Source organism: Cervus elaphus, chromosome 20 (genome assembly GCF_910594005.1).
Source record: "Cervus elaphus chromosome 20, mCerEla1.1, whole genome shotgun sequence".
Taxonomy (NCBI): Eukaryota; Metazoa; Chordata; class Mammalia; order Artiodactyla; family Cervidae; genus Cervus; species Cervus elaphus.
The window spans coordinates 82,342,472-82,369,026 of NC_057834.1; the positions used below are offsets into that span (position 1 = coordinate 82,342,472).

The following is a 26,555-nucleotide window of genomic DNA, read 5'->3' on the forward strand; positions in this document are numbered from 1 at the left end:
TAAAAATTGAGAGAAGATGACCTAAATGAAATGAGAAAAATACTATGCAGACATCTATAGCTACATGGCATCAGACAGAGGGAAGAGCAGATACAGAGGCCTGGGGTACAAGTTAGCCTGGTCTGCCCATGAGACGTAGGGACATCATTTACTTCCTGATTGACAGGATAGTTGGTTTGTGCTGGTCAAGAGTGAGTGATGTGTTGGTGACAGTTGAAGTTGAATAGATAAGCAGGGATCAGATCACAGCTTTACAGGTTGTGGAAATACTTCGGGTTTTATCCCAAGTGATGGAACACCACCAGAAATTTTTGAGCAGAGGAGTTACATAGTATGGTTTCTAATTTAGAGGGATCATGAGAGCTACTTGTGAAGAACAGAACTAGGGTAAGTGGAAAACGGCAGAACAGAGGTAGAGACCAGGTACTCTATGGTTTTTAGGGTAACTGAGCTGAGAACTGATGGTGGCTTAGCTAGGTTGATAACTGATTGAGTGTATGCTGCAGAAAGAACAGGGCTTCGTTTTCCCCATTGTTTTGTTTTGCTTTCGTTTTGAACATACTGAAGTCGATACATTGATTAAACATCTAATGCAGGTGTTGAGTGTTTCATTCTATATATGAGTTCAGAGCTAAGGCTATATATGGAGATACAAAACTTAAGAGTCACTGTTAGAAAAGGCAGAGGAACCAGAGATCAAATTGCCAACATCCATTGGATCATCAAAAAAACAAGAGAGTTCCGGAAAAACATCTATTTCTGCTTTATTGACTATGCCAAAGCCTTTGACTGTGTGGATCACAACAAACTGTGGAAAATTCTTCAAGAGATGGGAATACCAGACTACCTAACCTGCCTCCTGAGAAATCTGTATGCAGGTCAAGAAGCACAGTTAGAACTGGACATGGAACAACAGACTGTTTCCAAATTGGGAAAAGAGTAACTCAAGGCTGTATATGTCACCATGATTAGTTAACTGATATGCAGAGTACATCATGCAAAATGCTGGGCTAGATGAAGCACAAGCTGGAATCAAGATTTCTGGGAGAAATATCAATAACCTCAGGTATGCAGATGACACCACCCTTATGGCAGAAAGTGAAGAAGAACTAAAGGGCCTCTTGATGAAAGTGAAAGAAGAGAAAGAAAAAGTTGGCTTAAAACTCAGCATTCAGAAAACTAAGATCATGGCATCTGATCCCATCACTTCATGCAAATAGATGGGGAAACAATGGAAACAGTGACAGACTTTATTTTGGGGGGCTCCAAAATCACTGCAGATGGTGACTGCAGCCATGAAATTAAAAGATGCTTGCTCCTTAGAAGAAAAGCTGTGACCAACCTAGACAGCATATTAAAAAGCAGAGACATTACTTTGCCAACAAAGGTCCATGTAATCGAAGCTATGGTTTTTCCAATAATCATGTATGGATGAGAGAGTTGGACTAAAAAGAAAGCTGAGTGCTGAAGAATTGATGCTTTTGCACTGTGTTGTTGGAGAAGACTCTTGAGAGTCCCTTGGACTGCAAGGAGATCCAACTAGTCCATCCTAAAGGAAATCAGTCCTGAATATTCATTGAAAGGACTGATGCTGAAGCTGAAACTCCAATACTTTGGCCACCTGATGCAAAGAACTGATTCATTGGAAAAGACCCTGATTCTGGAAAAGATTAAAGGCAGGAGGAAAAGGGGACGACAGAGGATGAGATGGTTGGATGGCATCACTGACTCAATGGACATGAACTTGAGTAAGCTCCAGGAGTTGGTAATGGACAGGGAAGCCTGGCGTGCTGCAGTCCATGGGGTCACAAAGAGTCAGACACAGCTGAGCAACTGAACTGAAGTGAATTGAAGATATTTAAGCCTTGGGACTAGATGAGATTACCTCAAGAGTAAGTGTGATTAGAAAAGAGGAGAGTTTTGAGGGCTGAGCCTAGGACCACTTCTATGTATAGAAATCAGAGAAATGGGGTAAAGGGGTTAATCTAAGGGGACTGAGAAGGAGCAGCCAGTAAAGTCTGAAAAATCATGAGAACTGAGTTACCTTGACATCAGCTAATCACTTTAGGGATGGAGTGATCAACTGAGCTAGATGTTGCTGATGAGAGTTATTACATGAGCACCATGACCTGACTATTGCTTTTGATAACTTTGAGGATAGTGGTTACCAGCTGAGCTACCAGGGAAGGTCATAACAAATTCAGAGGAATGGTGCAGAGTAAAACTTGAGTGGAGGAGGTTCAAGAAATGGGAAAAAGTATGGCTAGTCCAGGCACTTTTTCAAGGAATTTTGCTGTAGAGGGAAAGGGGAAATGTAGTGGTAGCTGGAGAGGGATGTGGGTTAATGACAAGGTGTTTTTTGTTTGTTTTGTTTTTTAAAAAGATGCAGCTATTTACCATTGTTAGTTGCTGATGAGAAGGATCCAGAAGAGACAAATGGTACAGGAAAGAGTGATGATAGGAAATCCTTGAGCAAGTAATCTAGGAAGGTTTATCCTAACCAGGAGCATTTATTCTAATAGAAGGGAAGGTAGAGTCTGTGGCACTGTGGTGGAAAGATGTGAAAGTTTTCTTCTGATGGGGAGGGGCTTTGGAAATTTGAGGAGATAGTACAGTATCTCACAGCGTAGGAGAAGGGAGTGGCCAACAGCCTGAGGGGCCCATAGATGGATTGCAACATTATTTTGGGGGAGCTGTACTATTTTAGTAGCTATAGTGAAGCTGTTGTATTCCTAAATAATGCAAACTATCACTTCCCCTTTCTGAAATGTGTTGCTAATAAGGTGAAAGTTGACACTGATCATATGATGACTTTGAAATTAGGTACTTTCCTCTGAGTAAACTGAAACCATAATTAAGCATTAACTCATTCAACAAAGGACAAGTTGGTGTCCTGTTATGTGCCAAGTGCTATCCAAGAGAGTGTAGCAAAGCTGGTAGCAGAGATAGACTGAAAACGTTCTGTAAGGCCAGAATTCCTTTTCTCCGAGTCACTGACTGTATGTAGCCTTGATTCATTAAAATAGGAACCTTTTATTGGAATGTTGATCTTTTTGTAAGTACAATGTACTTTTTCTAACCTAGATGATAGATAAGTAAGTTGGTAATTAAAACAGATAGCCCAGAAACAGATTAAAATATTCATAAGATATTACTACCTGATAAATATGACATTTGAAATCAATGGAGTAAAGATAAATTTTCCCATAAATGATACTAGAACAATTGATGATTTGTAAGAAAATTAAGTTGGAGCATTATCTCTCACCCTACGCAAAAATAAATTCCAGAAAATGCTGTTCTGTTTTTTTATATGTGATATGATTGTACAGAGTGATCAAAAGATGTGTGTGTGTGATAGTAGTACTATTTATAAATTAGGTGAAACTAGTTTGTGTTTTAAAGTTGTCATGCTCAATTGTTTATAAATTTCAAGTAAAAATATTTGACAACAAGCCAGTATAATAATAAGTTGCAAACTGTATTGAAAAAAATTTTAAAAGCTTTTACATGTTGATATTAGACTAAAGGGGTCTGAAAATTTGTCTGTTGGGTTGTAGCATGCTAACCATTCATTGGAGTATCTGCTTGATACTTGTGCTATTGCTTAAGAAACTGCATCCAAGAAAAATAAAAAGAAACCTAGAAATGTGGATCAACTTTGGAATGTAGAATTGTTGTTTAGTCGCTAAGTCATATCTGACTCTTTGCGACCCCATGGATGGGAGCGCACCTGGCTCCTCTGTCCTCCACTATCTTCTGGAGTTTCCTCAAATCCATATCCATTGAGTTGGTGATGCTATCTAACCATCTCATCCTCTGGCACCCACTTCTTTTGCCTTCAATCTTTCCCAACATCAGGGTCTTTTCCAGTCAGTTTTGTGCATCAGGTGGCCAAAGTATTGGAGCTTCAGCTTCAGCATCAGTCCTTCCAATGAATATTCAGGGTTGATGTCCTTTAGGATTGACTGGTTTGATCTCCTTGCAGTCCAAGGGACTCTCAAGAGTCTTTTTCAGCACCACAATTTGAAAGCATCAATTTGTCGGCACTCAGCCTTTCTTTATGGTCCAATTCTTATGTCTGTACCTGATTACTGGAAAAACCATACCTTGACTATATGGACCTTTGTCTGCAAAATCATGTCTCTACTTGTTAATATGCTGTCTAGATTTGTCATAGTTTTCTTTCCAAAGAGCAAGCATCTTTTGATTTCATGGCTGCAGTCACTGTCCACAGCGTTTTTTGAGCCCAGGTAGAATTAGGTATTATTAAAAGTTACCCACTTAGAGGGCCAAGAACTTAACTAATTTAACATCTAGATGTGGATTAATCAGAACTATCCTTCTTTAGACTATGATTGTACCAAGATTGTCAATAACTATTGGGTGGCTGTATCAGTTCAATCCCCTGGAAAGCAAGACATATGACAGAGTTAGAAGTGAAAGAAATTTTTGAGAGAAGACACACAAGAAAGATAAAGGTGGAGAAAATTTGAGCAGGCAGGAAGAACCTTCTGACTGCAGCATTGGTCTGACACCAGTGAATGGAAAACAGGAGGATTGGGGAGGAAGAAGTTCAGACTAGAGAAGTCCTGAGTAACACCTGTCAGGCTGATGGGGAGCCCAGAACACAAGTTGCTTGTGAGAGCGACCACACTGGTCAGAAATAGCTTCCCTCTGGTATCCCAGCCATGCGCAATCCTTGGCCAAGAGCAGTCTGGGGAGCGCCTAAACTTGGCTTGAAGTTGTAAAATCATTGATCCTATATGGGGATGCTGTCAGCTAACTGCATTCTTAGAGATTAGTTGATTCAAATGGCATATCTCCAAGTCTACCACAGTGGTTGTGTGTGATAAAATTTAGTGTGACAAACATTTATTGGTTGTCAATTTTGTATAAGAACTATACTGGACACTCTTGGGGATTTTGAGAGTTGTTCATTCATTCATTCATTTATTTGCTCATCAAAACATGCACTTAACGATATTGATTGAGAGACTACCATGTCCCAAGCAGAGTTCTAAATGTGGAATGCATAAGACTTATTTAAATCTCTTAATTTCATTTAGAAACCATTGTTGAAATATGTATCTTACTTTTTCCATTCTAGTATCAAAGCTTTTGCTAGTTGCTCATTAGAATGTTGTAAAACTTTCAGATTAGAATGCCACACACACACAAACTCTTCCACATGCCTTATTTAAAAACTTCCTTAATGGGTGTAAAATTTAAAGGTCAACGATGTGGGACTAAACTACTGAAAAGAATCCTCACTAGGTGAAAATTGAATCAGCTAATCTTACTTAATGTCATGTTATGGTAACTTCACACTAGCATAATTTAGCCTTCTCCCAAGAATGCAGTTGTAAAGAATGTACCTGAAGTATGAAAATATTGCAGTAATGGTGGGTGGTGAAGAATGCCAAATTTTCTGAAGAGCTTTTTCTCTGATATCAAGTAGTGATAATAAGGTTGTATTATATTTACATTTATTTTAGGATTCTAAGAAATCCTTGTTTATCAAATGCTTCTTCTTTAAATAGCAGTTTATAAAATATCTGCAGTAGCTGCTTCTGCATGCATTTTGATGTTATTATTTTCTATCTCTTTTTCACTTGGGCTGACATGGATGCTGTATAGGGCCGTTCATTTTGCACCAGCAAAGATGCCTTTACCCTATAGCCTCGGCTGCTGCATGCATCATTAGTGCAGCATGTAGTGATTTTAATGTTATTTCTAAACCTCCCTCACCTCATGCCATTATTTTAATTTAGGACCAACTGTTCAGCCATATGGAGCAGTTTGTCATTCAACATCTGTATGTACTTGCAAAATATGAATTTGTCTGTGTGCTTTATGCTTTCAAACGTGCTATATTTCATATGGAAAAGACATATCTTTTCATTTTATTAATGCTTTCATTGACTGAATCTCCCATTTATTTTTTCCCTTGGAGAGCTTAATGTTGGATCATGATGCTTTTAAAAGTCACAGTGTCAGGAAATGGACACCCATATTCTATAAGTTAGCCTCACTTGAGTCCACAGATAAACACAAAGGGCACCTTGCTGACCATTTGTTTTTGTGTTTCACAAATTATTCATCTTCCATCCATTTGCTTCTAACCCCAAAGCACCCAGAAAACCAAATAGCATTGCAAATAGTACTGACACTAATCTACCTCATTCCAGTCTGATTTCTTGCCTGTTTTCTGCCTTTCTAAAATTATTCAGTTGGTATTTTGCTAGAGGTGCAGGCATTGTCTCCCCATCTGTGTGGTCTTTTAAGCAAACTGGCCCCTGATGGATTCCATGGCCCTGCTGGAGGGCATGCCTGGGCAGCCTTGTATGTACACATTGATTCCACCCATCTTCCCAAGTATTTCTTGCCTAGAGGTGAATCTGAATCTAAGCAGAGACAATTTGATTATCTTCTGATTTTGCTGTTGTCGCCTGGACAGATCAAATTAATCATGAAGCACTGCTGGATAGTGGTTAAGAACAAGGGTCTGGCTACATTGCTATCCATTACCTAATTGTGTGATCTTGGGTAAGTTACTTATCTTCTGTATGCCTGAATTTTCTCATCTATAAAATGAGATCCAAACATTTTCAAAACTAAAACATCTTTCAAAACTATTAGGCAGCAAAACCTAACCCACCTGAACTCTTTCAGTGACAATGACATGACAGGAAGCTATTTTTGTCTGTCTCTTGCTTTGAGTATTCACATGTTTTCCTGTAGAAATATAATGTTTATGGTTGTGGAATCTAGCCTCAAGATTTTTGGAAAGAAATGAACAAGTCATATCTATCTCAATGTTTTTGAGTATTAAATGAATTGCTGTAAAAGTGATTAGAACAGTGCTTTGTCCATTGTAAGCCCTCAATAAGTGTTAGCTCTGATTTTTACCTTGTTGACATAGGTTTCAATGCCTTGCAAGGAGCATTTTCACTAAGACAAACACCTACTAAGTGCTAGACCTGTCTTGAGCCTTGGGACCTGGTAGGTATAATTCCTCTTTTTGTGTAGCTAACAATCTCCATTAATGACACAGGAAATTAAAATAAAGTGAGATAATTATTAATAGTGGAAGAATTGGGCATTAAGGGATCATAAGGTATCTAGTGACAGGTAAAGGTCTCCCTGAAGAAGTGATGTTTGAGGTAAAACATGGAAGTTCACCAGGTGAACACAGGCAATGGAGAGTCTATATGAAGACTTAGAGGAGAGATGAAGGGTTTTGGCTCTTGATCCCTTGGTTTTTATTCTCTAATGGTTTCCAAATTAGAGGTCTCTCTAAACCACTCTTTTCTCCAGGACCAGAGCTTGAAATTGAAAGGCAAAGGAAGCAAAAGAGAATGTATCTTTCCAGTAGGCACTCTGGCAAAGAAGGAACAAATTTGTGGGTTGCCCAGACCATGCTAGTCCCACAATCAGGGAAATCACTCCTCAGGCAGTGATGTTTGCTGGCATGCAAGAGGCCTGAAGGTCTATCTATCTCCATGTTGGAGGAAACATTAGGAGTGGAGCAGCTGCATTCCCCACCCCTAACTCTCTGACCACTTTCTGAAGTTGCTGCTTTTAGCCGTATGTTTTGGCTTCCTGGGTGGTTCAGTGGTGAAGAATCCACCTGCCAATGCAGGAGACGCGGGTTTGATCCCTGGGTCAGGAAGATCCCCTGGAGAAGGAAATGGCAACCCGTTCCAGTATTCTTGCCTGGGAAATCCCATGGACCGAGGAGCCTGGTGGGCTATAGTCCATGGGGTCACAAAAGAATTGAAGGCTTATTAACTAAAACAACAAACAATAACAGCAAGGCTAGTATATTAGGCCATCATGCTTTAAAATTCCATCAAAAGTAAGAATAAAACGTATAAAGAATAGTGGCCAACAGAGTCTCCTCTAAGTGATGTACTAGTGGGGAGCAAGCAGGCTGTGCATGCTCTTCACCCTCCTCTTTGGGTCTTATGCATCGTATGCATCTCACCGTGCACATGTTCAGAAAGAAATTAATCATCTCAAATGCTTTGTCACTTTGTCTGCATGGGTGCTTAGCCGCTTCAGTCGTGTCCAACTCTCTGTGCCTCCACAGACCATAGCCTGCCAGGCTCCTCTGTCCATGGAATTTTCCTGGCAAGAATACTGGAGTGGGTTACTTTTTCCTGCTCTATCGGATCTTCTCTACCCAGGGATAACACTTGCATTTCCTATCATTTCCTATGTCTCCTGCATTGCAGGCAGATTCTTTTACCACTGAGCTAGTGGGGAAGCCCTATGTTGCTTTAAAGTTGAATAATTAATAATAGAATACAAAATGAAGATAGTTAACATTTTTTAACACTTTACTTTCATTTATTATATAGAACTCATATTTATTCTTAAAACCAATTTATGGGTTATCTTTGCTACTTTTAAAAATTCTTCCTGCATTATGACTTTTGGGTCATTATTACTCACTAATACATAGAAAGGAGGAAGAAAAATTGAGAAGAGAATTGATTAAAATTCACCATTTACTGCTAGTGTTGATTCTTGCATCAATCAGTCATAAGTCCTGTTTTCCACATTAAAAATATAAGAGGTTAAACTATTAGCTCAACTGCAAAGAAAAAAAAGGTATGAATTAATGTCTGATGTGCATATTTTATCAGTATTATTGTGAATAATTCATATTAAAAATTTAAAATCCCTCTTCATAATTAAGGTTTCATTATCTGTAATAACAAGGTTTTCTGGGACAATTTTTTTCACAAGCTACTTTATTACAGATGGTAGTATCTTTCCTCATTCTCCTCCCCTTCAACCCACACATCCCTGATTCCTTTTTGGTTTACATACTGTTCCCACTTCACAGTGAAAGAAGCTGGAGCAGGAAGGGATGGCACCGTGGTGCTTACACAATTCATTTGGAGAAGCTGTAGTTGATATTCTTCTATAAATAAAATGTTATTTGGAGACATTTTTTCCTAAACTGATTTTTAAACACATGTTTATTCTAAATTTGCCTTCATCAGAGAGAACTAATATCACTTCTTTAAATATGGCTGTTTTAAAGAGAAACAAATTAAATTCTTTTATCTGCTTCCAGTTCTACTATATATTTGTGCCTACAGAGAAAACTCATATCTTCTATCAGCCTTTATGTTTGAAAGTTGTTCTTTTTTCATCTTTTACTGTCATATTTACAGTCAGTTCCTTATATTAGATGAATAAAATAGGAAATGAAAATCTACTTTGGTGACTTGAAATTGGGATACTATATTTGTGATATTTACTTCTTAAGAAAACATTTCATTGGAAATTCGTGATTTGCAAAAATATTAAATATGTCGAACTAGACAAAGTAGCTTTCTGGGATTTATACATTTTTTAGAATATCTAGGACCTTAGTTGCCCAGAATTAGATTAATCCTAGCCATTGTTTTGTGATACTCTCTCATTACTGGTCCACATAGTGGCCCGCTTTTATTAAATAGTGTTCTTAAGTTGCTGTACCATTTGTGAACCCAACACCCAAATCAAGGATTTTGGCAATAACCTGTTATCTTATCAAATGACTCCCTTCCTATCCCCCTGGTCCTTCATGTCTCAGGTAACCATTTTCTGGAATTCAGTATTCCTCAGTCCCTTGTTTTGTTTTTTTAATATGATCTTATTATATCTATGTGTACTCCTCATAAGTATTTTTAAAATTTAACTATTTTACTTATATAAAAAGTTTCACTTTGCATGTATTGACTGGTATGTATTTTTTAAAAACTTAACCATTAATAATTAAGATGCTCTTTATTGTGTGCCCTTTTATTTCATTCAACTGCTGTATATAAGTCTAAGGGAATGAGCCTATGACTATTTATTTATTCACTTTCTCACTGATGTAGGGTTAGGTTTTCTTCAGGTGTCTACAATTGTGACCAGTTGTTTGAACATTCTTGTACATGCACTTGCTTTTAACCTATGAGAGATTTTCTCTCAGGAATAAACTTGCTGGGTCATAGGGTATGCATTTTCAACTTTAGCAGTTAATGCCCAGCTAATATTTTCCAGTTTGTACTCCCGCCAGTTTTGTTTGAGATACTATAGATCCATATTTCTCCAATACTTGGTATTGTCAGACTTTGAATTTTTGTCAACTAAATGGATAGAAAATGATATCTAATTATAGTCTCAATTTTTATTCATTATGTTTATTGGGCATATTTTCTTCTTTTGTGAATTGCATATTTTTGTCCATTTTTTTCTGTTAATTTGTTGGTGTGTTTATTAACAATTGGTTAGGCATTCATTATACATTCCAGATACTATTATTTGGTTAGATGTATATGTTCTGAATGTATTTTCCCAGCCTGTAACTTGATCTTTTATTTCCTTTAAGGTGTCTTTTGATGGCCAGAGTTCTTAATTTTAGTATAATCAAAATCTATTAATAGTTTATATTCTATACATTTTTGTTATTTAAGTAATCTTTTTCTAACCCATGATAAAAGATATTCACTAATACTTTCCACTAAGATATTTAATGGCTTATTTTTTAAACTTAAAGCCTTAATCACTATAAAGTTGATTTTTGTGGAATGAGTAAAGTAATGATTTCACCTTCAGCTATTTTTTTCGTGAATATTGCTATTTAAAAAAAATCTGTTTATTGATTTACTTTAACTTTAACTTAAATTTAGTTTTTAAATTTAATGTCTTCTTATCCTAATTGTCAGACTTGCCACTTATGTCATATACCAAAGTTTCATAAATACTGGATCTATTTCTGGACTTTTCATTCTGTACTGTCTTTTAGTGAATGAGTGAGTCAGTATGTGTGTGTGTAGTCATATTTGAATTAAATATATTCATCTTTGAATTTTAGACACATACACCTAGATTTTTAAATATTTTGGTTTTTGCACTAGGTTTTGGACATAGTGAAAACAAGTATCCGTGCAGTTCTTCCACGTATCTGGAAGGTACCTGATGTTGAGGAAGTGAATTTGTATAGAATTTTCAACCGAGTTTTTAATCGCTTACTCTGGAGTCATGGCCAAGGTCTGTGGAACTGTTTTTGTGATTCAGGGTAAGTTTTAAGTTATTTTCTATTACTGTCATTTTTTTACATCTTTTACTATTTAATTATAAAGATAACCCAATAAAATGACTGAATTTCTTTACTCTCTTAAAATGTGGTTTTGTAACTGCATATAAGTTTCAGTGCTTAACTATAATTTATAATATTTAAGCTGATGTAGATGAGATGATGGCTGTGAACACAATAGCACCTAACTAATTTGAATTCAGTGGAGTGAAAGTATTCCTAATGAAGAAACTCAATTACATCAGTATCCTTATGGTTCTTCTGCTGTTTCCTTTATGTAACCATCTTCCAAAATCATGGCTGCACTCCTGCTCCTTTCCAGACTTTCAGTCCTGTCAAAGCTGTTGTGACTCACTGTCATTTTGTCTTCAAAGTATCTAAAGCCAAGCATTCCATCAGTTCAGTTCAGTTCAGTTCAGTCGCTCAGTTGTGTCCGCCTCTTTGTGACTCCATGAATCGCAGCACGCCAGGCCTCCCTGTCCATCACCAACTCCCGGAGTTTACTCAAACTCATGCCCATCGAGTCAGTGATGCCATCCAGCCATCTCATCCTCTGTCATCCCCTTCTCCTCCTGCCCCCAATCCCTCCCCGCATCAGGGTCTTTTCCAATGAGTCAACTCTTCACATGAGGTGGCCAAAGTATTGGAGTTTCAGCTTCAGCATCAGTCCTTCCAATGAACACCCAGGACTGATCTCCTTTAGGATGGACTGGTTGGATCTCCTTGCAGTCCAAGGAACTTTCAAGAGTCTTCTCCAACACAACAGCTCAAAAGCATCAATTCTTTGGCACTCAGCTTTCTTCACAGTCCAACTCTCACATCCGTACATGACCACTGGAAAAACCATAGCTTTGACTAGATGGACCTTTGTTGGCAAAGTAACGTCTCTGCTTTTTAATATGCTATCTAGGTTGGTCATAACTTTCCTTCCAAGGAGTAAGTGTCTTTTAATTTCATGGCTGCAGTCACCATCTGCAGTGATTTTGGAGCCCCCAAAAATAAAGTCTGACACTGCTCCCACTGTTTCCCCATCTATTTCCCATGAAGTGATGGGACCAGATGCCATGATCTTAGTTTTCTGAAAGTTGAGCTTTAAGCCAACTTTTTCACTCTCACTTTCATCAAGAGGCTCTTTAGCTCCTCTTCACTTCTGCTGTAAGGGTGGTGTCCTCTGCACATGTGAGGTTATTCCACAGCTCCCTTTTGTTCGGAAGTGCCTTCCCTTCTGGACTCCCCCAAACCCCAGTTACTCTCCCAGTCATATAGGCTTGGTGTCTCAGGTGCATCCATGTCCTTTTTCTCCTTCATTGTCTTTTCAGCCATGGGCTAAATCTTCTTAGTTTTTCTATCACATCCCCACTGTAGCTACTGTGGTTTATTTTTCATTTTTCTTAACAGTTCTCAATTATTTAATTCAAGATTGTTCTTCATTGTTCCTAACAATTATCTAGTATTTATTTGATAATTTAAATACTTTTGGAGATACAATGCTGAATTTGATACAGCCCCTGTCCTCAAGAGGCTTCCCGGGGTAGCTCAAATGGTAAAGAATCTGCCAGCAATGTGGGAGATCTGGGTTCGATCCCTGGGTCAGGAAGATCCCCTGGGGAAGGAAATGGCAACCTACTCCAGTATTCATGCCTGGAGAATCCCGTGGACAGAGGAGCCTGATAGGCTACAAGTCCACGGGGTCACAAAGAGTCAGACATGACTGAGCTACTAACACTGCTCTCAAGAAACTTAAAAACGAAAATAGCTAATACTATAGCACTTATTATGTGCCAGGCATTGTTCTAAGCACTGTGCATGTACTAAGTGATTTAGTCCACATAACATCACTTTGAAGCAGTTTTATGATTATCTTCATTTTAGAGATAAGGAAACTGAGGCAGAGGTAGGTACTAAGGACCTAGCGCAGCTGAGCTTTGAACTCAAGCAGCCTGGCCCCAGTCTCCATTCTGTTAATCAACAAACTCTGCTGTCTCTAACAGACAAAACAAGATACACGAAAAGTCATGATTATGAAAGAGACAGAAAGTATTGTAGGATTTCAGATATGATGAGCCTTTAAGGGAGAAAGGCTAAGTGAAATTCATAAATTCCTAGGCATTTTTGCCTCTAGTTTTTTGTTTCCCTTATCCATCCTGATGTCACAGTCATTTCCTAAAATCTGTAATGATTTCCTTCATTTATTGTTAATATCTAGATTTCTTCTTTAAAGATACAAGACTCTCTAATATGCTAAATCTCTTATTATTTTTCCTGTTGTCTTTCTCATTACTCTCCTACTTAAACTCTGCTCCCCCCAAACAAATTAATTATTTTTCAAATATCTTAAAAATTTTCTTTTTTATTTCTTCCAACTATTAATGTCAATGAGTGTCTGATTGGACTGCCTTCTACAAACCCATTTATCCAATCCCCTCTCCATTGTTTGACTCCTATGTAAAGACCCAGACTATGTCTTTTTTGGGTAAAATCTTGACAGACTTTCTAGTCTGAAATGATCTGAATGTCCTCTGTTTAAATATTCACATCATCTAGTACTGAATCATTTATACCATTTGTAGACTTACTCTCACCACCATAATTTTCCTCAGCTATCATTCACCAGCAGGGAGAATCCATAAGGTGCTCTGGATTGTGATGAAATCTGAGAATAGTCTCAGTTATAAATTATTTCTGCTGAGACTTAAGTAAAACATTTGAACTGTACTCCATGACCCTTAGTTGCTGACTATCACAGAATTTCTCTTAATCTTAAATCATAATTAGAGTTTTTTCTTTCTGTTTGTTGATCCACTGGTTGGAATGTTGAACATGAATTTCAGCTTCTCTTTATGAATGGAAGACAGTGAGATAGTCAGCTATTGAAATGGGTGCTAGTGACTCTATTTTGGTAATTTACTTTGATTCCATTCAGAATCCTTTCTTCTTGTACCTGGAACAGTACTCCACTCACATTTCTCTGGTGGTGTCTGTTACTACTGGTAATGATAATGAAAGTAAATAACATTTTTTGAAGGATTACTAAGTGTCTGATACTGTTTTATATGTTAAATATTTTTATAATTGCCACTACAATATTTTGAGTAAACTATTATTATTATTCTCATTGTATAGATGAAAAAATTGCAGCATAAAGTATATAACTTACCCACATTTTCATAGTGAGCCTGCATTTAAACTCAGGTTGTGTGAGTCAAGAGTCCAAGTTCTTAACTCTGTGCTTTATTCACTCTTCTCAAAGCAGCATTGCCAGTGGTTCCCAAGCTTACTATGTTGCAAGCCCTGAAGCACTAGCCAAACCCTCAACCCATCAAACTGAGCAGATGGAGCAGGAGTAGCTCTGTATTCAATTTGACCTCCTCTCTCTAACCATTTCCTTAAAAACTTGGTGGTTTGTAGAGACGAGTTTTACACCAGATTTATTTTATACCTTTACAATTGACATTCCTTGGGTTCCTTAATTTGATGAACTCAGATAATGCTTTGTGTGTGTTTGGTTGGCACTTTGAATCCAGGAGAGTTCTACTTTTTCTTTGAATCATGTCCTGTCAATGTATACTTCTTTAACCTTTGATCTAACAACCTAGTGGTCTAGGTAAAAAATCTACTCTTAGCTTAGTTCTAAAGGAATGATTTTAATAAATGGTGCAGCTTTCACAGTTAGGTATAAAACTCTTGGAAAAAATATAATCCAAATAACTCTGAGCCACCTTGCTTCCTTCCACGGCCTGTCTCAACTCCCAATAATAAAACAAAATGAATAAGCTATTCGCTGTTCATATCCCAAAACATCAAATAATAATGTGGATGTTTGTCATTGGCTTTCTGACAATTGGCCCAGGGGTTTTGCTGACGCACTGAATAGAAAACAAGCTCATCCTTTTCTCTTGCTCTTTCAGGCTGCTGAAGCCCATGCCCAGGGACTCTTTTAATGACATGCAGCCTCCTGGGAGTGCTATTCAGAATGATGCTCCACGTTCTGAATGTGTCCTCTCCAAGGGAAAAACTCTTGGAATTTTCATAAATAAAATTATCCACCACGTTTTACTGAGATAGGGCAAGCCTGGGTGCTATGGGACTTAAACTTGGGCCATAGAGCTCACAACAGGTGTCCAAGGGAAGTAACACTGGATCTTAGAGTTGCAGGAGGAGGAAGAAGAGGAGGCAGGGGCCTATGGGAGAAGGAACGTATTATTTGGAAAAACCCTGTCTTCACTCAAAATCCTGGTATGTAAACCTCAGAGAAAAGAATCTAGTTTAGACCCTTTAGTGAAAGACATTTTCTTATGGAAATTCATCATAGAAATGCTTTCTATTTTTATTTGTTTTATTTTTTAATAGTCTTGGGGGAAGAAATTGTAGAAATACTAAGGCAAGGGTCTGCTTCTAGGCTGAATTATATGCCTATGTGAATATGTATGCATATCATTATATACTACTTATTAATAAAATGATGTGACTCTTACTGTTCACTATCACTTTAGTTGGATGTTGTCTTGTTAGTACTTTTCAGATCATTAATCTTTCTGAGCTGATTATCCAGTTGGTGAGGTCCAGATTTTTTTTTTTTTTTACTTTCTTCTTTCTGCTACTAACTTTGGGCTCCTCAATCATTCATTAGGGCTCCTACCAGAGGAAAAAGAAATGAATGTTTTATTTTTTAGATAGCTGCTTTATTAAATATTTTTCATGAGAAAGGTGGTGAAAATTGTTGGATTACTGGATAATATGTGTCTTTTCAAGTTTCTGGATTTCATTAGTGATTCCCCTTTGTTACCAGGAGGTTATTCAGTATTCTGTATCTTATTGTTATATTATTTAAAAATGTCATTTGAAGTTGTTACTTTTCATATTTCTCTGAGGATTCAGGAGTGCCAGAGAGAACTTTTTAACCATTTAATTTTTCTTTCTGAATTCATGGATTTTGGTCCTCCCATTTCCTTGGAATTTTGATTCAGAAAGCAGGCAGATAAGACCCTGGGTTCTTTGATAAAGGCATTAGTGTTATAAATTATTCTCCTTTCTTTCACTTACTTCAAGTTTTTTGTGTTAGTATTGAAATTGAGATACTGTGGTGTTCTAGAGGGATTTTACATTACTCATCTGTGCCAGGTGGCAGGTTAGGAGATTGGGGACACAGTTCTTAAACACTTGCTGAAGAATAGGTTTCTTTTCTGCAGAGGGGGTACCATTAGCCTAGTACCAAGCAAAGCAAGTCCTGGTCATTTTCTTTTTTCTTTGTGAGTGATTCTGGCATTCTGACACTTAAATATGGATTAACAGTGTAGAATGTAGCCTTTGGTCAGTGGTAGTGAACATACACAGCAAAATTAGGTAGAGAACCTTCTCATGTTTATTTTCAGTGTTTAAGAAACAATGACAGAATGAGAAGCCAAAGCTGCCCATATTATAACTCACATATTACTCAGAATGTTATGTCAAATTAAGGTGTTATATTGATAAAAGAAGCTCGTTTGTCTTTCTTCCATTTTGTTTGTTCTTTTCTTAACTTCAAGTCAGGAAAACAAAAATTACCATGATGTGAGTGATCTGAGAGTGAATCTAATCAAATGGCTCCAAAGTATTAAAATAGAAATATATTCTTATTCAGAAGAGAGGGTGGTGATGGAGGTAGACATTTATGGAAATAACTAGAACCCCAGGGAAGAGAATGTAAAAGTGCTCAGTCAGGAGTCAGAACATTTTCTTGGTGTATTTGCATTCATATGAAACTTTAATTTCTCTGAACCTAGGCATGTAAGACTTGCTAGACCAAGACATATTATAAACAAATTCCCTTATTAATTGGCATTCTCCAATATTTTTCTTGATCACATGAAATAAATTGGTGATAGATATGTGTTCAGTTCAGTCGTTCAGTCATGTCTGACTCTTTGCGACCCCGTGAATCACAGCACACCAGGCCTCCCTGTCCATCACCAACTCCCAGAGTTTACTCAAACTCATGTCCATCAAGTCGGTGATGCCATCCAACCATCTCATCCTCTGTCGTCCCCTTCTCCTCCTGCCCCCAATCCTTCCCAGCATCATCAGGGTCTTTTCCAATGAGTCAGCTCTTCTCGTGAGGTGGCCAGAGTATTGGAGTTTCAGCTTCAGCATCAGTCCTTCCAATGAACACCCAGGACTGATCTCCTTTAGGATGGACTGGTTCGATCTCCTTACAGTCCAAGGGACTTCCAAGAGTCTTCTCCAACACCACAGTTCAAAAGCATCAATTCTTTGGTGCTCAGCTTTCTTCACAGTCCAATTCTCACCTCCATACATGACCACTGGAAAAACCGTAGCCTTGACTAGACAGCCCTTTGTTGGCAAAGTAATGTCTCTGCTTTTTAATATGCTATCTAGGTTGGTCATAACTTTCCTTCCAAGGAGTAAGTGTCTTTTAATTTCATGACTGCAATCACCATCTGCAGTGATTTTGGAGCCCCCAAAAATAAAGTCATATATATACAAATATAGATATAGAAACATGTATGTCATATTAGTTTTTCTTACATTTAGTAATAAAATAAAATTTTAGAGTTAATTTAACTAAAATATTACTGTTTCTTGAACGAAAATAACCTTTAATCCCTTTTAAATAATAAAAACAGTATTATATAATTAGCCCTTGAACATCTCAAAACATAGAAGAAAGTTTATTTCTTTCAGTCTACTTATTTGGATCTTATTCCCTTTAAGAAAATATGTCATTCACTGATGACATGCTGTCTTTTTGGGACCATGTTTCTCCTGAAAAAATAAACAATAGACTTTCTACTAAAAAATACCTTTATGAGTTCCTACAGCATTTTAAAAAAATTCCAAAGATATCAAATATCCACAGAAGATTGAAAATGGAGTCTTAGAATTTCCCATTGGGAAGTGCAGTTCTTCAGAAAAATATTTTTCTTAATATTTTTTTTCTCTCTGAAAATCTAGTCTTTTCTTTCTCTGAGGATTAAGTAAATTGGTTTATGTAAAATGAGACTTGAACCATCACCAAGTCTCAAGAAAACTTTCCCCTTGAAGCTTGAAAGGAGTTTCTGTTACACTAAGGAAATCAGTCTCTCTTTCCCGATGCTGGTGGGGTAGTAACATGTTTTCTCATTTGGGTCATAACAGTCAACTTAGGAATTGTTAACAAATATGTGTACACACACACACACACACACACACACGTGCGCTCACTTAAGTTTACCAAGGCATTGTGTACTACCGCCTGCTGTCCGCTAAGCTGAATGTGCTGAAGGACACTGCCTTTGGAACTGGCAGGGCAGCACTGTTGAGATTACATTACTTCTATAGTATAGAGCGTGTGCTCTAGGAATATCATGGACATAATTATATATGAACATGTTTTGAAAGGGGTGGTCATAATCATGGGATTAATCTAAATTTTGTTGGTTCACAGAGATCACAAATTAAGTTACAGTGACTTTTTAATCTGTGGAATTATCATTAATATAAAAATAAATATAGCTTCCTAGAAAATCTGTATTTCTAGACTACCTACGTTTTGAGAAATTAGCTGTTTACAATTCCTTCAATGTAAAGTAACTCAGTTTTTATGAGTTGGGAAACCATCCTGTTAGCTACTGAGAGCTGGCATCAGTTAAATCTTTAAAGATAGGAATTCTGTGTTGTATTTTTTTAACATAAAGATTACCCTTCATTTTGCATATTTACTAGATAACTCCAACCATCTGTAGTCACTTCAAATGTGTGAGGCCATTTCTACTTTTTCTTTCTTGGTTTGTTGCTAGGTAAGTGATATTGTTGGTTGCCATTTTTAACAGCCACATGGGGTCATGTCTGTTTCCATGCCAACAGATCCTCTTGGGAGAGTATTTTCAATAAAAGCCCGGAAGTGGTGACTCCTTTGCAGCTTCAGTGTTGCCAGCGCCTGGTCGAGCTTTGTAAACAGTGCCTGCTAGTGGTTTACAAATATGCAAGTGACTCAAGAGGATCACTCTCAGGCATTGGTACTGATTGGGGTAATTCCAGGTACTTGTTTTACATTTCCTAGATCCTGTGTGTTTTATATAAAGTAATGCTGCAACGCACTTTGAAAGTGAAAGTCTCTTCTTGTCTAGATGGCTAGAGAAAAGCTGAAGACTAAAAATTTATACTTGCTACTATCTACAAGATTCTTTTAACTTGAACAATTGGTAAAGATTGTTTTTAAATCTTTAAAAGACTGAACAGGAACAGCAATCACAAACCTGAAGGTGACAAAGATAACCTACATGGAAATGATACTATTTAACTTAACATGCTTTTCTTTCAAAAGCCAAGTAACAGCATGCAAAATGGTAATAAATTTAATTTTCTCCCTCAGCAGGGATATTTTGTCTTTTTCCTCTGTCCCAATATAGTTGAGACGATGCTTTCAGTTTCACTTTTAATGTTCAGTATGCCTCTACTATTCCCTTTATCACCAAGTAGATCTGTGGGAGGTGGATTTTGTTAAGACTCATTTCAAAATTGGACTTTTATAAATATTGTCCAGTTAAAATAGGTAGTTTTATAAAAATATAAAAATATTGTTTTTAAACTGCAAAGATACACAGAGTAAACACAAAGTACATTTTAGCACTTCTCAGGACAATTGTAGTTCCCATTAGAATTAAAGACAAATGTCTTGGCTTAGATGGTAAAGAATCTGCCTGCAGTGCAGGAGACCCTGGTTTGATCCTTGGGTAGGGAAGATTCCCTGGAGAAGGGCATGGCAACCCACTCCAGCGTTCTGACCTGGAGAATTCCATGGAGAGAGGAGCCTGGTGGGCTACAGTGCATGAGGTCTCAAAGAGTTGGACATAACTGAGAGACTAACACTTTCACTTTCATGTGACTTTTATTATGTGTAAGGTTTTGTAATATTATCAAGAGAGAAGAGTATAAACCATGATTTTAAAAAACTAAGTGACAGTCAAAAGATCATAGGATCTGGTAACAACTGAATGGCTTCCCTGGTGGCTCAGTGGCAACCATACCACCTACCAATGCAGGAGTGCGCTAAGTCATTTCAGTTGTGTCCGACTCTTTGACACCCTTTGGACTGTAGCCCACCAGGCTCCTCTGTCTATGGGGATTCTCCAGGCAAGAATACTGGAGTAGGTTGCCGTGCCCTCTTCCAGAGGATCTTCCCAACCCAGGGATCGAACTTAAGTCTCTTTTGACTCCCGCATTGGCAGGTAGGTTCTTTATCACTAGTGCCACCTGGGAAGGGACCGTCAGCTCAATCCCTGGGTTGGAAAGATCTCTGGAGAAGGACATGGCAAGTACAAGGGCATTCTTTTTGCAGATCGGCTGATCCAACAAGAGAAAGGGGCTGAGCCAAGCCTGACTGATTCCTTCTTTTAAACCTGCAAATCATATAATTTACTTCTGGTTAGAGGCCAGAAAATTTGTACTGGTCAAAGTTTTACTTGGAAACACAGAGAGAAATGAACATGTCCTTCCAGGTGGCGCTAGTGATAAGGAATCCTCATTATCAGAGAAATGCAAATCAAAACCTCAATGAGGTACCATTGCACGCCAGTCAGGATGGCTGCTATCCAAAAGTCTACAAGCAATAAATGCTGGAGAGGGTGTGGAGAAAAGGGAACCCTCTTACACTGTTGGTGGGAATGCAAACTAGTACAGCCGCTATGGAGAACAGTGTGGAGATTCCTTAAAAAACTGGAAATAGAACTGCCATATGACCCAGCAATCCCACTTCTGGGCATTCACACTGAGGAAACCAGATCTGAAAGAGGCACGTGCACCCCAGTGTTCATCACAGCACCGTTTATAATAGCCAGGACATGGAAGCAACCTAGATGCCCATCAGCAGACGAATGGATAAGGAAGCTGTGGTACATATATACCATGGCATATTACTCAGCCATTAAAAAGAATTCATTTGAATTGGTTCTAATGAGATGGATGAAACTGGAGCCCATTATACAGAGTGAAGTAAGCCAGAAAGATGAAGACTAATACAGTATACTAACACATACATATGGGATTTAGAAAGATGGTAACAATAATCCTATATGCAAAACAGAAAAAGAGACACAGATGTACATAACAGACTTCTGGACTCTGTGGGAGAAGGCGAGGGTGGGATGTTTGAGAACAGCATCGAAACATGTATATTATCAAGGGTGAAACAGATGACCAGCCCAGGTTGGATGCATGAGACAAGTGCTCGGGCCTGGTGCACTGGGAAGACCCAGAGGGATGGGGTGGGGAGGGAGGCGGGAGGGGGGATCGGGATGGGGAACACATGTAAATCCATGGCTGATTCATGTCAGTGTATGGCAAAAACCACTACAATATTGTAAAGTAATTAGCCTCCAACTAATAAAAATAAATGGAAAAAAATTAAGAAAAAATAAACTATCTTAAAGCTGTTAAAAAAAAAAAAAAAAAAAAGGAATCCACCTGCCAATGCAGGAGACGCAAGAGATGCAGATTCAATCTCTGGGTCAAGAAGATCCCCTGGAGGAGGGCGTGGAAACCTGCTCCAGTATTCTTGCCTAGAGAATTCCATGGATAGAAGAACCTGGTGGGCCCCAGTCCATAGGGTCGCCAAGAGTTGGACATGACTGAGTGACTGAGCACATCTAATATCAAGCTATCAAAGTCCAAGTTAATGTCACATTAATTAAAAAAAATGGGAAAAGTGGCTGCACATTCTTTCCCTTGTATATTAGGAACCTATAGCATTTTACTTTATATGTAGGAGTCAATTAATTTGATATTTATTAATAGATTAATGGAATTCCAGTAAACTCTTCAAAACTCTAAAGGATGATGCCATCAGGGTGTTGCATTCAATATATCAGCAAATCTGGAAGACCCAGCAGTGGCCGCAGGACTGGACAAGGACAGTCCTCATCCCAGTTCCCGAGAAGGTACACTAAAGGATGCTGTAACCATCAGACAATTGTTCTCATCTCCCATGCTAGTGAGGTCACGCTTCAAATCTTGCATGCTAGGCTTCAGCATTACATGAACCAAGAACTTCCAGACATCCAAGCTGGGTATAGAAAAGGCAAAGGAACCAGAGCTCAAATTGCCAACATTTGCTGGTTCATAGAGAAAGCTAGGAAATTCCAAAAAATCTACCTCTGTTTCATAGACTATAGCAATATTAAAAAAAAACTAAGATGATGGCATCCAGCCCCATTACTTCATGGCAAATACAGGGGGAAAAGGTAGAAGCAGTGATCAATTTCCTCTCCTTGGGCTTTAAAATCATTGTGGATGGTGACTGCAGCCATGAAATCAGATGTTTGCTTCTTGGCAGGAAAGTTACAACAAACCTAGAAAGTGTGTTGAAAAGCAGAGACATTATGCTGCCAACAAATGTCCCTATAGTCAAGGTTATGGTCTTTCCAGTGGTCATGTACAGTTGTGAGAGCTGGACTGTAAAGAAGGCAGGGTGCTGAAGGATTGATGCCTTCATCTCTGATGCTGGAGAAGATTCCTGAGGGTCCCGTAGACAGCAAGAAGATCAAACCAATCATCTTAAGGGAAATCAACCATGAATACCTATGGGAAGGACTGATGCTGACGTTGAAACTCCAGTGTTTTGGTCATCTGATGCAAACAGCTGACTCATTGGAAAAGTCCCTGATGCTGGGAAAGATTGAGGGCAGAAGGAGAAGAGGGTGTCAGAGAATGAGATGGCTGGATGGTATCACCGATGCAAGGGACATGAACTTGAGCAAACTTTGGGAGATGGTGAGGGGCAGGGAGGCCTGATGTGCTGCAGTTCATGAGGTCACAAAGAGTCAGACGTGATTGGGCAACTGAATGACAATAACAACAATAGATTGATAAATTTTATTTATAAAGTATACCTAGTAAAATAATTTATATTTATAAGTAAGTATAAGTATGCCTAATATAAATAATGGATAGGGTATACCTAAATATTTCATGAGGAAATATATATTTGACTAAGTTATCTGTAAAATTAGAACAGAAAGCTCACATCAGTCAGGCTAATGGACCATCTTTATCTTGACCACACATCTGCAGGATATTAATATTTCTTAAGAATATATTAAGAAGAGATGGCAAGAGTACATAGAAGAACTGTACAAAAAAGATCTTCACGACCCAGATAATCACAGTGGTGTGATCACTCACCTAGAGCCAGATATCTTGGAATGTGAAGTCAAGGGGCCTTAGAAAGCATCACTATGGACAAAGCTAGGGGAGGTGATGGACTTCCAGTTGAGCTGTTTCAAATCTTGAAAGATGATGCTGTGAAAGTGCTACACTCAATATGTCAGCAAGTTTGGAAAACTCAGCAGCGGCCACAGGACTGGAAAAGGTCAGTTTTCATTCCAATCCCAAAGAAAGGCATGCCAAAGAATACTCAAACTACCGCACAATTGCACTCATCTCACATGCTAGTAAAGTAATGCTCAAAATTCTCCAAGCCAGGCCTCAGCAATATGTGGACCATGAAATTCCAGATGTTCAAGCTGGCTTTAGAAACAGCAGAGGAACTAGAGATCAAATTGCCAACATTTGCTGGATCATAGAAAAAGCAAGAGAGTTCCAGAAAAACATCTATTTCTGCTTTATTGCCTATGCCAAAGCCTTTGACTGTGTGGATCACAATAAACTGTGGAAAATGCTGAAAGAGATGGGAATACCAGACCACCTGACCTGCCTCTTGAGAAACCTGTATGTTGGTCAGGAAGCAACAGTTAGAACTGGACATGGAACAACAGACTTGTTCCAAAAGGGAAAAGGAGTATGTCAAGGCTGTATATTGTCATCCTGCTTATTTAACTTCTGTGCAGAGTACATCATGAGAAGCACTGGGCTGGAAGAAGGACAAGCTGGAATCAAGATTGCCAGGAGAAATATCAATAACCTCAGATATGCAGATGACACCACCTTTATGGCAGAAAGTGAAGAAGAACTAAAAAGCCTCTGGATGAAAGTGAAAGAGGAGAGTAAAAAAGCTGGCTTAAAGCTCAACATTCAAAAAACGAAGATCATGGCATCTGGTCCCATCACTTCATGGCAAATAGATGAGGAAACAGTGGAAAGGGTGTCAGACTTTATTTTCTGGGGCTCCAAAATCACTGCAGATGGTGATTGCAGCCATGAAGTTAAGAGACACTTACTCCTTGGAAGGAAAGTTATGACCAACCTGTATAGCATATTTAAAAGCAGAGACATTACTTTGCCAACAAAGGTCCATCTAGTCAAGGCTATGGTTTTTCCAGTAGTCATGTATTGATGTGAGAGTTGAACTGTGAAGAAAGCTGAGCGCCGAAGAATTGATGCTTTTGAACTGTGGTGTTGGAGAAGACTCTTGAGAGTCCCTTGGACTGCAAGGAGATCCAACCAGTCCATCCTAAAGGAGATCACTCCTGGGTGTTCATTGGAAGGACTGATGCTGAAGCTGAAACTCCAATACTTTGGCCACCTCATGAGAAGAGTTGACTCATTGGAAAAGACCCTGATGCTGGGAAGGATTGGAGGCAGGAGGAGAAGGGGACGACAGAGGATGAAATGGCTGGATGGCATCGCTAACTCGATGGACATGAGTTTGGGTAAACTCGGGGAGTTGGTGATGGACAAGGAGTCCTGACGTGCTGCGATTCATGGGGTTGCAAAGAGTCGCACACAACTGAGCGACTGAATTGAACTGAACTGAAGAATTTATTAAAGGTATATGTGGCACCTGTTACATGGAAGAGAGTGGCCTTCAACCTTGCAGTCTCAGAAAGATAGCAATTTAATAGACATACCAAGACCTTCCCTGATGGTACAGTGGTTAAGGCCCCTTGCTTCCAGTGCAAGGGGCATGGGTTCCATCCCTAGCCAGGGAACTAAAATCCTGCATGCTGTGTGGTGTGACCAAAAAAAGAAAAAAAAAAATAGCCATACCAACTGAGAAGCCGTTTCTCAGAGGGGGACTCATAACTAAACAAATCTAACTGATATTCACACTTGGATCATTAAATCTACCTGTCTCTATATCTGCATACATGTCTATATCTATACACATATATCTAGGATACTAGAGTCTTTAGGACAAGCTCAGTATTTCACTATAGCTAGCCTTCTTTCAAAGGCTTTGGGATTGCCAAACAATTTTTAGTCTCAGCATCTCTGTATTTCTATCTTTTATGTACTGAGCCTTCATATAAGCTCATTTTTGTGGCTAAAGTCATTTTTTAAATCTCTGAGTTAGAGTTTCTGCCTTTATCAATAGAGCACCAGGTATTTGGACAAATCCTCCCTCTGATATTTGTAGGAAAAACTGGACAAAGTACCAACAAAACATTTGCTTGAAAACATCAGAGAGTTAAAACCAGGTACTTGTTTTACTGAGTAGTGCTTTTGACAGACACACGGACCTAAGAGAATAAAGTAGAAGTTCAGGACCTGTCGAAGACTGGGGCTTTGATAAACAGCATAGATTCCTGCATGTAATAATATCCCAAATATTTTGCAAAGCAAAAGTTGACAGAATTACAGGGGGAAATATACAAATCTACAACCATTGAGGGAGATTTTAATATATATTTCTCAAAAGAGTTAAAAACAAAGAAAATTTTAACAATATGATTAACAGATTTAACTGTCACATAATAGTGAAGTCAGCCACCTCAGAATACAATACAGTAAGCATACCTGGATCTTTTATAAAAATCAACTAGTGGAATGATAAAACATATTTAAAAAATTGAAATCATGCAAAGTATTGTATATCATCACAGGCCTTTAAAAGTAACAAAATCCATCCTTTTTGGAAAGATAAAAAATAAAATCATAATGGATTTAAATGTACTTTGGTAACAAAAATATTAGAAATAAAGACTTGCAGAATGTACATAAATCATTATCACAGGGAGGCTTATAGACTTAAAGAACAAATTAGGGAACGAAAGGCAAATTAGAGAGGGTAAGGCAAAAATTAAATGATCTATCATCTTGGATGATGACATAGTAACATTAAAGTAAACCCAAAGAATACAGAAAAAGGAAATAATAAAAACAAGAGCAGAAATTAACAACATAGTGAAGCAAACAGAATAAAGAAGATCAACATGGCAAAAGTGGGTTTTTAAAAAGACTAATAAAATTGATCACTGTTGGGACTGATCAAAAATATTTTAAAAAGTAATTAACATCAATAATAGAAATAGAGACATAACTACAGATACTACACATATTATTAATTTCATGCTGATAAATCTGGTAAGTTACATTAACAAATTCCTTGAAAAACACGTGTTACAAAGATGACACAAGACAATATAGAAGGCTACCAATATCAAAGCCTACCATACCTGATGCTAAAACCTGACCAGGAGATATTATGGCAAAGGATAATGAAAGTTCAGTCTCACTCTTGAACAGAGATGCAAAAATCCTACATAAATATTGACAAAATCAACCCAGAAACCTTAAATAAGATAATGTATCATGA

The 26,555-nt window shown here is 38.1% G+C and overlaps 1 protein-coding gene across 4 annotated transcripts in view; it reads left to right on the forward strand.

Annotated features, from left to right (window-relative positions):
- Positions 1-26,555, forward strand: part of TTLL7 (tubulin tyrosine ligase like 7) — a 157,881-nt gene that overhangs the window by 116,834 nt on the left and 14,492 nt on the right. For all 4 annotated transcript variants that reach the window (XM_043876256.1, XM_043876258.1, XM_043876254.1 and 1 more), the window contains exons 19-20: positions 10,908-11,068; positions 18,929-19,102. In XM_043876256.1, coding sequence (XP_043732191.1) covers positions 10,908-11,068; positions 18,929-19,102 — 335 coding nt within the window. The remainder of the gene's footprint in view (positions 1-10,907; positions 11,069-18,928; positions 19,103-26,555) is intronic.